This window comes from Hibiscus syriacus, unplaced genomic scaffold (genome assembly GCF_006381635.1).
Source record: "Hibiscus syriacus cultivar Baekdansim isolate YM2019G1 unplaced genomic scaffold, ASM638163v2 tig00112857_pilon, whole genome shotgun sequence".
NCBI classification, from domain to species: Eukaryota; Viridiplantae; Streptophyta; class Magnoliopsida; order Malvales; family Malvaceae; genus Hibiscus; species Hibiscus syriacus.
In genome coordinates, this window is record NW_024063412.1 from 1130623 (window position 1) to 1144223 (window position 13601).

General features: G+C 35.1%; 2 protein-coding genes across 3 annotated transcripts; one reads left to right on the plus strand and one right to left on the minus strand.

Annotated features, from left to right (window-relative positions):
* Window positions 1-959: 959 nt before the first annotated feature.
* On the plus strand, window positions 960-4121 carry LOC120184138 (RNA polymerase sigma factor sigE, chloroplastic/mitochondrial-like). Of its 2 annotated transcripts, none has more exons than XM_039188689.1 (6): window positions 960-1092; window positions 1701-2437; window positions 2550-2696; window positions 2993-3229; window positions 3361-3624; window positions 3715-4121. In XM_039188689.1, exons 2-6 carry the CDS (start codon window positions 1733-1735, stop codon window positions 3910-3912), a joined length of 1551 nt encoding a protein of 516 aa, XP_039044620.1. In that variant the 5' UTR covers window positions 960-1092; window positions 1701-1732; the 3' UTR covers window positions 3913-4121. The 2 variants fall into 2 exon arrangements, with proteins under 2 accessions (XP_039044620.1, XP_039044621.1); XM_039188690.1 differs by having other exon boundaries at window positions 968-1092; window positions 1670-2437.
* A 3408-nt stretch (window positions 4122-7529) lies between these two features.
* Window positions 7530-9703, minus strand: LOC120184140 (abscisic acid receptor PYL8-like). Its single transcript, XM_039188691.1, has 3 exons — window positions 9373-9703; window positions 8190-8405; window positions 7530-7764 (listed from the first exon to the last, which is right to left on the minus strand). The coding sequence occupies exons 1-3, from the start codon at window positions 9511-9513 to the stop codon at window positions 7549-7551; spliced, it is 573 nt and encodes a 190-aa protein (XP_039044622.1). The 5' UTR covers window positions 9514-9703; the 3' UTR covers window positions 7530-7548.
* Between the last annotated feature and the right edge of the window lie 3898 nt (window positions 9704-13601).

Below are 13601 nucleotides of genomic sequence, written 5' to 3' on the forward strand. Positions count from 1 at the left end.
CTAAACTTAGAACCTCTAGAATAACAATCATCTCTTTAACTAGTGAGATATTTTTATTCATACTATTATAAAATTTAATTATATTCATCGTTAAGATTATTTCGAAATATATGCTTCTCTACCTATCTGAATAAAATTTGATGTTTTTTAATATTACAAAAGAATCATTTATGAGTGAATTTACATAGAATGTTTGAATATTTTTTCGATATATAGTAACAAACAAGCAATCAAAAAGTGGAGGCTGTTACATTCATTGTGCTTTAAATTTTTTTAATTTTCTCACTAAACTTAATACATTGGGGTTTTTTTGTCACTCGACTGTTAAATAGTTAATGTCGTTAAAATGAACAGTTATATAGATGCAAAACAATATCGTTTTGGTGAATTTTTTTTTTCAAACTTTATTTTTAATGTCGTTAACTATTTAACGGCGGAGTGACAATTATAGGAGATAGAGTAAAGTTTAGTGACAAAAAACCCAATATATTCAGTTCAGTGAGAAAATTGAAAGGTTTTTAAGTTTAGTGATGGAAATAGGAGCGAGTAAAGCTCAGTGATGAATTCTGTAGTTTACCCTAATTTTAAATATTTATTGCTATAGGCCATGCCACGTAAGGACATGCCCCCTAGAGTCCCAGGCGACCACAAGTACTGGATCCCGCAATTGAAAACGAAATTTTTTTCCAATAATATTCAACCACGTGTATCGACCATTATCCATGAAATCTCTTAAATATCTGCTCTTCCACTCTTTTCTCGCCACGCAGTTTTCTAGCTTACCGCTTCCCCCGGTGGCCACGTCATCACTTCCCTACCTATCTCTTTCTCCTTTAATCTTACTTGTAACTTGCGAGCACTGTCCGATTCCGAAACCGATACCATCGGGCCGTTGATTTTTCCACATTGATATTATTTGTGGACATCATAATTTACGTATTTATACGATTCTTTATGAACTCGAGAATCTTTCATCGTTGAGAATTCTCTGCAGCTAAATTGGAAACTAGGAAACAAAGCGCTATTTTCTCAAAATTCTCAGCGATCCGATTCGACTCAATAACTCGGTTCTGCTCTGCTCTGCTAGAACATGTATGTTTCTCTTTGCAGGGAATCGGTTAATGTTTTTAATTGCTTATGAATTATGTCAACTCGGTTCCTATTAGAAATGAATCAGAGATCTGAGAGTTTTGCTATATGTCTGGTTAAATTTTATCTGTAAAGACTGTAATCACAGCAGAAAGTTGTTGTTTGGTGACAAAGAAAGAAAATAATTTATTTTATTCACGTTTCTGCTTACATTTCAAAGATGCATACTCTGTGTCTATAGACTGAATCTAATAACTTCTGTTAACAACTCTTTAATCTAACCAAACTAACTTTGAATCTTTAGCTGGCGACTCACTTATACATCTAACAATGTCGATGTGAAGTGGCCTATGTTAAAGTAGGTTCAAGTTTTGGTGATCAATACTATTATACGATGCTATTGACCAGTTTGATGAGAGCTAGGTGTTTGAAATTATGTTTGATCAAACGCTTGATATAACTGCAGAGTGCAGAGCACAAACACTAATGCTTTTGTGTCAAAAAAACTAGTTTTGATTATGTGATATAGATGAATATGTGCTTGTTCTTGCAAGAAAAGGAACAGCCAGTTAACCTCAAGTGCTGTTGCTGACGCATATGCTTGGTTGCAGTTTTTGCTTAAATTTTGCAAAGAGTATTCGCCATGGGAGTTGTTAGTGTTTCTAGTTCAGCTACCCGAACTCCACTAGGACTAAGCACAAAGTTCTGTACTCAAAGATGTACATTGAGAAGACCTTGTATTGTAGCATTTAAAGCAGATAAATCCGATAATACAACTCTAGTTACGCCTCAAGAGCTTAATCTTTCGCCGGTGGAAACCACTAAGGGGCACCCGAAGCAACGTGGGAAAGCTAAAAAGGCTTCAAAAACAGCAAACCGTGTCTTGGCTGATGAAGGTTCTCCATGCATTATGGACGTAGATTACAACGAAGCTGCTGCAAAACTTGAAAACATTTATAAGCTTAGCCCTTCAACTCAAACATTTGACGAAGAAGGGGAAAAAAGTGAGACAAAAGGACGCCATCCAAGGAGAAAGAAGTCTAAAGAAAGTGATGGGAAAGTAGATGATGCTAATGATAAGATTGTCATTAGGAACAGGACTAAGAAGACTAGAAGATTGAATCTTGATAAAAGGGTTGAACTGAAAAGGAACAGAGAAGAAAAGCCAGTATTTTCTGCTCAGAGGAAAAAGGGTATTGTGAATGTAAGCGAGAAGATCGATAGGCTTGTCCGGGACTATTCGGCTTCAACCAATTTGGTCAGCCTGGACTGGAAAAAGATGAAGATACCTCCGGTTTTACTGTCTACTGAAAATACTTGGTTGTTTAAGCTAATGCAGCCAATGAAGGTTTGCACCTTTTAAATAAAAGGAGACTGCTGCAAGCCTTTGCTTTTCTATATTTCTTAGTTTTTGAAACTTTGATTGTGGTTGCCACTAAAATATTTTGATCAAACTGCAGACATTGCTCGAGGCGAAAGAGAACTTGCAAAAGGAATTGGGTAGAGATCCTACTGATGATGAATTAGCCGAGGCCACAAATATGAGTACAGCTCAAGTGAGTAGACATTTAGAAGTCGGTCGAGCTGCTAGAAATAAGCTCATTAAGGTAACTCCTCTACCACCACCAGCAACAGTAGGGTTATTTTCACTTTCAGTTAGATTAATATACATATATTAGTCTTTTAATATATGCTACTGGTGTTGATGTACCACTAGCCTAGTGTTCCTCAGCCAAATTTTCTGTTATACAACTTGGAAGTTGGAAGTAATTTGTCCAAGAGCCATGTTTTGATATCACCTTTTAAAAAGCGGTTGCCTAGTTTGTGGATAAAGCTTATTGTGTGCATTTTGGCATTGGCTTCCAATAATAACTGCGGAGAGGTCTTTCTATATTTCATGCAGCATAATCTCCGGCTTGTTTTGTTTGTGATAAACAAATATTTTCAAGATTTTGCAAATGGTCCAAGATTTCAAGACCTTTGTCAGGCAGGAGTCAAAGGACTTATTACAGCCATTGATCGCTTTGAACCGAGAAGGAAATTCCGGCTTTCGACGTATGGCCTTTTTTGGATTAGGAATGCAATTATACGTTCAATGACAATATCAAACTTCACCCGTGTCCCGTTTGGACTTGAATCTGTATGCTCTCCTCACTAATGCGTGCTATATTTTACTGCTTGTATCGAAAAATACCATGATGATTTACGTGAAACAAGTAGCAACATTGACATTTTAGCAGGGCCAACTATTTACCTGTCTATTCAATGCAGGTTAGAGTAGAAATCCATAGAGCCAGGCTGGAATTGTTGTTAGAACTTCAAAGAGAACCAACAGATGATGAAGTAATCGAAAAGGTTGGGATCTCTCCTGAGAGATACCAAGAAGTAATGAGGGCCTCAAAATCGGTGGGGTCTCTTCATTCGAGGCATTCGGTCACACAAGAAGAGTTCATTAGTGGAATAACCGATGTTGATGCTGTCGGCGGTGATCACCGGAGGCAACCTGCTCTTCTCAGGCTTGCACTTGATGATGTGGTAAGCCTACATCCTCTTTTTAACGTACATTTTGTCCGAAATCAATGGCTCACAGCAGGCAACAACTAAAACCCCGGTTTTTTTTTCCAGCTTGATTCTCTGAAGCCGAAAGAGAGCCTGGTGATCAGGCAGAGATACGGGCTAGATGGTAAAGGTGATAGAACATTAGGAGAAATTGGTGGGAACCTAAATATTTCGAGAGAGATGGTCCGAAAGCACGAAGTAAAGGCGCTGATGAAGCTCAAGCATCCGGCCCGAGTCGACTATCTTCGCCGGTATGTCGCCTGAATTGTATCGACATTCTCAACGATCATCCATATAACCCCCCCTATAAGCTTATATATTGGCCCATCACAGTCGTTTCTGCATACTAATGATCTTGTATCATAATCGTTTTAACTACATGAAACACAGAATTCTTATACGTGTAATATAAAATTCAAATACTCGGAAATTGTAGGTCACCAATTATACATCACATGTAATAGTTTTCTTCAGTCATTTGTTTTCCTCAGCAAAATATTTTTATCAATAAGATTTAGTCTCAAACTATGAGTCTCGTTAAAAATTTTCCTACACCTAATCAGAGGAAAAGAGTACTACACGATTACAAGCAGAGATAAAACCTACAACCGATCAATAACAACAAAAGAAAATTCCACCATTTCCACGGACTCAGAGACGAAGACACGATCCAGTTCAGGAATACTTGAGAAATCTTCATGTGCATTTATGATGCCCCAAAACTGAATTTTACAATGTATCAACTCTTCTTGTTTTGCAGGCCCCAAAACTGAGTTGGTGCTTGGTATTATAGGTTGATCGTATACTAATTCAATTAATTTTTTTACGGGTAAAGTACATAAATGGTCCCCGACTATAAGATATTATTTTATTAAGTCCCTCGACTGTTAAAAGTTATAAAATGATCCTTTGACTATAAAGTGTTGCTTTGTTGAATCATTCGACTATTAAAAGTGACAAAATGACCATCTGACTGTTCATTATGTTCCAAACCCGTTATTCTCCATTAAAAAATTGACGACATTTTGAGTTGAATGTTAACATGTTGATTGTGATATGATAAAATATGATCCTAAAATCTCAAACAACGTTGAATGTTAACATGCTGATTGTGATATGATAAAATATGATCCTAAAATCTCAAACAACTATCATATTTCAATCATCATGTTAACGTCCAACTCAGACAACTGTCGATTTTTTAACCAAAAAGGACGAGTTTGGAACATAATGAATAGTCGAGTAATCATTATGTTCCAAACTCGTCTTTTTTCAACTTAACTTGTGATTGTTTCACACGTAGGTTCAAAGAGATCAGAAAAGTAAGGCTAGGAAAGGACATCATACAAGGAAGGAAGATCAGATCAGAACAATTTCAGTTGTAGGTTTCTTTTTATTATGTAAATTGTTGGCATGTATTAAAATGTTTAAATTGAAACATTCTGATCCATTTTGTAATCATACTATTTTATAATCATGTTAATTTCAATGTGAGTTTGAATTTCAATAGTAATTTGATTTAAGGGTTTCACCACTTGAAAATAAATAAAAAGTTAGAATTTTAAATAAGTTTTTCAACAAGTCAAAATTTTGAAAAGTCAAAGTGACACCTCATATTCGTATCTGGGTCGGGTACGGGTTGGGATGTTACACTCTTAATAGTCTCGTGAATGTCTTTATATAAATGTGACCTCGTCATTTGCCTTGAGACCTTTCTCCATCGAAAATTGTGGCCAACTAAAAGGCATACAATTTTCGAGTTGTTCATGTGGCCAACAAATACCCACTTCTTCTTCAAGCTACTATAACGTCAACCGAAAACATAATACCTTCTTCAAATTGGAACAGGGCAGCCACAACAACAAATGGGAACATTATTACGCGTTGGTCTATTTCGATTTGGGTTAATCGCCTTACGAACCTTCGTCTGCCTTGTCCCTGGTCCATGCCTCACAACAATACTATCTTTTAATATGTAATTTAAGATTAATATGTGAAGATATTGTGAGAATATCACTCATACTAAAGTCCTTTATATAATCTATGAAGAAAAATATCTTTTCAACGTACTGGTGGATACTACTTCGATGAAAAGGCATGCAATTTTTCATCTACGAAGCATCCCCTCAAGTAGTAATTGTGATATTTCAGGGCCACAGGAGCAGGTATTTGTGATGTGCATTACCATTTACTGGGTTGCTGCATTATGTTAATTAGACAAATTGTTTCTCTTTTCTTTCTTTAATTCCAGAGACTATACCAATCCCTGCCTTCCTGTTCACAGTAGATAGAATTGTAATATTGTTCACTTTCTGTGGAGTCTTTGCTGGGTACATATTCCCGGTAATGTTAAAACATGCTTATTTATCTCGTCTTAAATGGTTACCTTCTCCATCAGGATGGCCCGAGCTGAAAAAGTTATTTTTAGATGGAGCTTGCTTGTTCTTACAAATTATTAATTGGCATTTATGGCACAACCCGTTATTCTTTTTTATATCATGGCAAAAACATAGGAAATAGTTTGGGCATTTTATTTCTGTTGTTCCTCGAATTCAAGTATTTACGGTTCCATGTTTCGGCATATGTTCAGACAGCTATTGTTGCCAAGGAGGCCTTAGAAGGGCACTGCGTATACGATGGAGGGTTTTGCAAACTTCATCTCTCTTATTCACGCCACACCGATCTTAGTGTAAAGGTATTTGTACTTTTAATGCAATAGTCTCTAGCTTGTTGGCAGACTTAAAGGTCATGCATATTCTTCGCACTTTTTCGTTAAGGGTAGAAAAAGGTGTCGGAAGATTTGGAGCGTCGTCGTCATATCTTAAGAATCCGACTTATGTTGCATTATATATTTATATTAATAAAAGGGTTGATTATGCATTTTGTGCAGTTTAATCTAAAGACGGTTGGTTTATCTTTGCAGGTCAACAATGATAGGAGCAGAGATTACACAATCACTACTCCTGCCGTGGTTAACCCACAGCCTTCAGGTCTGGGGCAACAGCCAATTCAAACAATGGGACACAATATGCTGCTCCTGCAATGGGGCAGCCTATGATGCCTCCACAACCTTCAGCCGGATGGAGACCCTCAACCGTTCCGGCACTGCCCCACTCGATGCCGGTAACGATGACATATAATGATCCTTGCATTCCACCAGCTTCGATGTTTCAAATGAGCCCCGGAATGATGCAAATGCTGGGCCATATTGGCGTACACCCTTACCCAATCATATGTAAAGTACCATCTCTCTATCAAGTATCATTGGGCACGTGTTGGTTTTGGGTCGGGTTTCAGCCAACCCGGCCCGAAAATTCCACATCCTCCACCCAACCCGACCCGAACATCATCTTTAAAAAAATTGATCTGACCCGAATCTAATTTTTTTAAAAAAAAAACCCGACAAAATCAAACCCGTCGGGTTCGGATCCCATGCCCCATCCTCAAGTATCAACGTGTAAAAACTCATTCGGTCGCGTCGCCCGGGCTGCCGCATCAGTCGCTGCTCCCCATGTTTTCGTTTTGTTTCGTTTCTCTTTCTTTATAAACTGACCAACCATTTATTCTTCATGCCACTTATAATATTTGATTTTCTTTTTCCATTTTCTCATGGAAAAACCTGGATCAGCCGGGAAAGAATAAAGTCCTTTCTTATACCATCCTTTGATAATGAGGTTCATCTACCACAGAGGAAATCCAGCACATTAAGTTCAATAAACAAAAGGAGAAAACAAAGATAAAGTACAAGCAATGCAGTGTATGTGTGTGTAGAAGATGGAAGATCTACAATTGCCAGTCCATCCCTAAAGCTCCTCCCAGATACCAAAAGCCTTTCGAAGCTTCATCCATGGCAACTATATCCACCACATTATTTTTCTTTTATCTCCTCGGCCCCAACTTTCATAGATCAATACGCTCGGTCCGGTCCTGCACTGCTAGCCCCTCAGAGACATCTGCCAGAGATTTGAGGTTACACTTGATCAGAGCTTCAACAAAATAGCATGTCTCATCCCTTGTGTTCCCTTCAGGCACATCTACCACGAAGGATTCAATGACTAACGTCCCCGGTCTTCCGTCGATGATCTCCGGATGGAGGGAAATGATTGAAGAGTAATTCTGGATAAAATTTAAAAAAAGTCAAAAGGCATAAAACCGGGTCCGCGTCTCCAATTTACAACTGTTCTACTTAAAAGTTGAACTTCATGATCATGACTTGTCAAATCAACTTTTGTACCAAAACATTCAGGAAACCAAATTTAGCTGCAAACCTAACTACTTTAGTTTTCAGGATTTAAAAAAATACCCATAAATTCATCCAAAATTTGGTGACACTCGTATTTCACAAACCTTGGCAAATATTACGAAACCAGCAACCATCTTGTAGAACATAACTCAATGAGTTCTGCAAGCAAATGCATTTAATCTACTTTGTTCTAAGAACAAATGGACTTGAGATACAAGAGATAGGTGATATTGAATGTAAATAAAAGAGTAACAAAGGTTAAATCAGGAGACGGAGGGAGGGAGAATTCTTTTTCTACCTTAAGTCTGTGATCACCGCCTATAATCTTGATGCAGAGGATATGCTCGTCATCATCAAGGAGTTCCAATCTTTCAGTACTTGTAGTAGCCGGGAGTCCCGACTTGACATCAACTTCTCTAAGACTTCCAATCTCTAGGTTTCCCTGTGCGACGCACCTGCTCACAAAAGGTTTATACTTCTGAGGTTGGTCAAACCTCCTCACCAAAGACCAAACCTGTAAAAAGAAAATAAAGACAAAGCAATACAAGTTTCAGCGAAAAGTATATGCATATTCAAGAAAAGGAAAATAGATCCAGCCAAGGATATAGACTAACACATTCACACACAAAAAAAAATAGAATCAAGCTCTACAATTGTGGAGGAGATAACTATTCGTACATTACCTGAATATCAATCTTTCCACTTTCATCTTTGTATTCTTCCTTCAAATATAAACATTTCATATGGTACGTGCAAAATAATGGAGACAGAAGAAGAAATAAAGATTTGGAACATATACTCACGTCATTCCCATTTCTAAGAAATGCAATAACAAACAAGCTAAGTTGCATTTAATCGATTAGATCATAACCAGATTGTTTCCATATAAAGCAATTAACTATATCCTAGAAATGAACTTAATCTGGGGGGAAAAAACTTTTGACAATTAAACAAATCAAAAACTGTTCAAATTGAAAGAAGAAAGTTTTGAGTTGCTCTTAAGCATTAAACTAAATCAAAATTATCTCTGTTTCGCCCACAAAAGATCAGAAAATGTCTTCTCTAGTTCAAAGATTATGCAAATTTCAATCACCGGGACAGTAAATGTAACAAATTCAAATCAATCTTCTGCTATTATAACTTTATAAGTATTCAATGAAAGAATAAAAAAATGAATCAAAACAATCAAAGACTTCTAGAAAAGAACCACCACAGATCAAGACTAATCCTCCCGGAGAAAAAGAAGTCAAACATTGAAAAGCAATATCCATAAGAAAACATGCAGAATGATTACACGCACAAAAAGAAAGAAAAACAATCGATCAATGAAGGTATCAAAAGAGATGATAGCATCATAAAATCTCCGAAACAGATCCAAAGAAATGAAAGAAAAAGAAAAAGAAATAGAAGATGATAGCCGACAAGAATCTTGAGATGAATTGAAAGATACAAAACGTAAACATAGAGAAAAAGGAAGTTACGAGAGGAACAGGAGCTTTGATATGCTTTAAGAGAGCTGAACTACACTGATTCTCTCCAACCTCATGCAGATGATGTCTCCTTATATAGTCAGCAGCCGCCACCGCCGCCGCACTCCCAAATCCATTGCTATTACCATTCATTTTCACTCTTCCTCTTCTTATCTACCTACAAAAACTCCCTTTTCTCTCACGCAACAAACAACGAACGATAAATAAACGCCCTACCTCGTCTCCTCCGACGGAAACCAGAGCTCCGACATTGACCGGACTAAAAAACCGTCGAGGATTCTAGTATTTTGTTTAACGCGGTTTATCTGAAGAAAAGCCTGTTAGTAACCGCCATAAAATAGAGGGAAGCCTACCTCATCCCCTGAAATAATAAAAATAAAATCTCATTTTAAAAGTTTAATTTTTTTTTTTAGAGTTAACTACTTCAAATACCATTCATCTTTGAGTTCGAGTTTGAAAATGCCACTAACATTTTTAATTTTATCTATTTAATCACTGACGTTTATATCTCACTGCAATTATGTCACTCCACCGTAAATGGTTTAACGGCACGATGACATAATATCTCCGCACTGTGACGTTGTTGAAGTGGTTCACTCATCAAAACAACATCGTTTTTTGACGCAAATGTTTTGATGCGAACAAAAACTCAAAACAACGTCGTTTTGTTATAATCATTTGATAAAAAATTACTTTTTATGGGATTCAAACCGATATCCTTCAAGAATAAATACTAAACATCTGACCACTAAACTAACTTAATAATTTGATGCATTAATAAAACTATATATATGTTAACTTGAAGTTGTATACTTCTTCTCCACTTTCTTCTTCTCCAGCATCTTCAATAATGGCATCCGTTGTTCTCTACGAATCCAATAAAACACAGAAAATTTGTAGAGGAAGATTACAGTCAGTTCTGCTGGATACTCCTCTATGATTTGTGTCTGCATAAACATCAAATAGCCATTTTTTCAAGTGGAATGTGTTAGGAATTTTTTTTGTAAAATTCGTAACTGGTAAGTGAACTCTTACCAGGACAATGAACCAGAGTGGAATCAGGGTAGACTGAGCAGTGAAAAAAGCACCACCGATGACCCAACCCGAGTCTGCACCCGAAACCAAATTTGTTACGGACGAGTTCAAAGGTTGATGAAGAGACATTGAGGGTTTTGAAGCTTTGAAATGGCTGGAACCTTATAGAGAGTCACTACAAATGCACCTGCAATTGATATTATGGTGCCCATCACTTTAGCCTTGGTGCTGCTTCTTGCAGCAACAGAAAAAGTAGAAGGAAAAATCAGGATTATGAGATTGTTTAGCTATAATGATTTTGTCGTTTTATTGAATCCGTAGAGATCGACGGATGCCATTGTTGAAAACACCGGAGAAGAAGTATACAACTGCAATTTAACGAATATATTAATTTTATTAAGAATACATCAGATTATTAAGTTAGCTTGATGGTTGAATGTTTAGTATTTATCCAAAGGATACAGGTTTGTATCTATAGAAAGTAATTTTTCATCAAATGATTCTAACAAAATAACATCGTTTTAGGGTTTTTTAGCATCAAAATAGTTACGTCAAAATGACGTCGTTTTATTGAGGGAGCCATGTTAGCAATGTCACGGCGTGAAAATATCATGTGATCATGCCGTTAAGCCATTAACGGTGGGGTGACATAATTACAGTGAAAACATAAACGTCAGTGATAAAAATTGAAATAATTAAAACATCAGTGACATTTTTGGATCCGATCTCAAAAGTTAGTGGTATTTGAAGTAGTTAATCTTTTTTTTATTACTGGAACAGCTCTTCGAGTTGACATTGGATTAACTATTTTATTACGAGAATTGGCATTGATTGAAATTTTAATCTTTACAAGGGATAAGTCACATTTTGGCCCCTCATTTTGTCCCCCTTTCCCAATCTGGTCTCTGGCTTTTTTTGTCAATATTAGTCCTCAAACTTAGCAGCTTTCTCAATTTAATCTTTAAACTTGATTGTTTTTGTCCTTCTGATAACGTGATACTATAAATTACGTCGTATCGTCGCGCAGAAAATTTTAAAAAATAATTTCCTTTATTGATTCACGATATAACACCATTTCAAAATATTATGTCATCAGATGACCAAATTAGAAAAGGAATCGAGTTTTGAACTAATACGAACCCCAAAAATTAGTCTATAAATCAAGTTTAGAGACAAGATATGAATTATTGTTGGTCTAATTATGTCCACAGTCCTTGCATTCTTAAGATTAGTTCTTATACTTTTAAGTCGATAAATTCATCCCCTTTATTTGTCTAATTTGAAATCAAATTAACAATACTATTAATTGAGTTGCATTAAACTTGTATGATATAAATCAAACTTTAATTTTAAAAGTCATATGCTTCGGTATTAGAATGTCACGTATTAAGTTTAACAGAAGTCCATTAACCATGTTATCAATTTTACTTTAATTTTTAAATTAAAGGAGATTAAGTCCCTGAAATTAAAACAGAAGGACTAACATTCAAAAGTTCGAAGAGTATAGGGATTAAAAGTAATTCAACCCAGAACGTTAATTGATATTTGAAAAATTATTTTTTGCTTTGCTCTTGCACGAACTGAGCGACCTCTGTGGTAAATGAATTATTGTTATTCCTTGAGGTCCCGAATTTGAGCACCATGAATGTCAGGAGTGTGAGCGTTTAATGTTAAATGGTTGAGAGTTATCTTTGAACATATATTACCTTGTATTTACCCCAAATTAATTCAAAAAGAGAAAAAAAGTTGCTTTTGCTCTTGTAAATAATATTTGTAACTTAATAAAATTATTTTAGAACATTATTAGTTAATTGAATCATTGAAATATTTTTTTGAACATTTTTTTATTTAGGGAAGGATAGGAGAATTTTGTTCCTAATCGGTATTAAATCGTTAATATTAAAAAATTGAATCTGAAACATTCAATGTTGGATTGATATTTTAGGAAAATGTCGGTCCATTAATGGTCCATCTTCATTTATTATGGTTTGGCCGTGCTGTCAAAATAAATTTGTAAATTCCATTTTTGACCTTCCTATTTTATTTATTTTTGCTTTTCACACTTCTAAAAAATTTAACTAAAAGGGCCTAAATAGTTAATAAAATAAAGTAATTTAGTTTTTAAATGCTTTAATTTTTTTATGTATAACAATGCAATCGAGTAGATTTGGTTAAATTTAATCCATGACTTATGGGTGCATTCTCTATATTTATTTATTAGGGTAAAAGTATTCTTTAGTCATCGAACTTTACTCTAGATATTGATTTAGTCATTAAACTTTAAGATACTTTAACTTTAGCAAAAACTACTAATATTAGTTTTTCACGAAATTCACTCAAGTTAAAGTGATTAGAAAACTTAATGTTGAAAGTATAGTGCTAAACTTAAAAGATTTTAAAGTTTAGGGACTAAATCGATACCTAAATTTAAATTCAGTGACTAATAAGATAGTTTACCCTATTTATTATATGCAATATTTTCTGACAAAAAGGAAATAAAAAATGTTAAATTATTAAATAACAATACATTTTAAAGAATGTCCTAAGCCATTGGCTCAGCTTTTCACTTGCTCCAAAAGCCAATAAAAATTTTGTATAATTTTCATTCGTTTTTTGCATAAATTGTAGTACATGAATATATTTTATGGTATTATAATTATGTTTTAAATATTTATATTTATTATATGAATTTTGATAGGTAAGTAATTCATATGGTAAGTTGAGCCTATTAAAAATAATAAAAACGAAGGCCATAATTGAGCCTATCTGAAATGTGGAGGATATTACATTATAAAACCCTTGTCAATCATAATTGATCTCACTTCGTACCTACAATATTGAAATGATAAAACTATTACATCAATATTATTGGTGGGCAGTCATAATTTATTTTCTAAAATTTGTAATTTTTTCATCATTGTCTTAAGTTTTGACATAAAGTTAAAATTTATTCCTAATATTTGTCCGATAACCAATTTAATCTTAGCTTAAATGTATCTTTGGCGCATGAAGTTTCAAAAGAAAGTTTAAACTATGATTTTCAAAAGTTAAACTCTTTTACGAAATTGTAAGATTTGCTGGACTATGATTTGTACCTATTATGATTTTATTATACTATTGGAACACACTAGACATCCTATTCGATCTCCTGAAAATGTCATACTTTGAAAGGTTTCTTATGAATT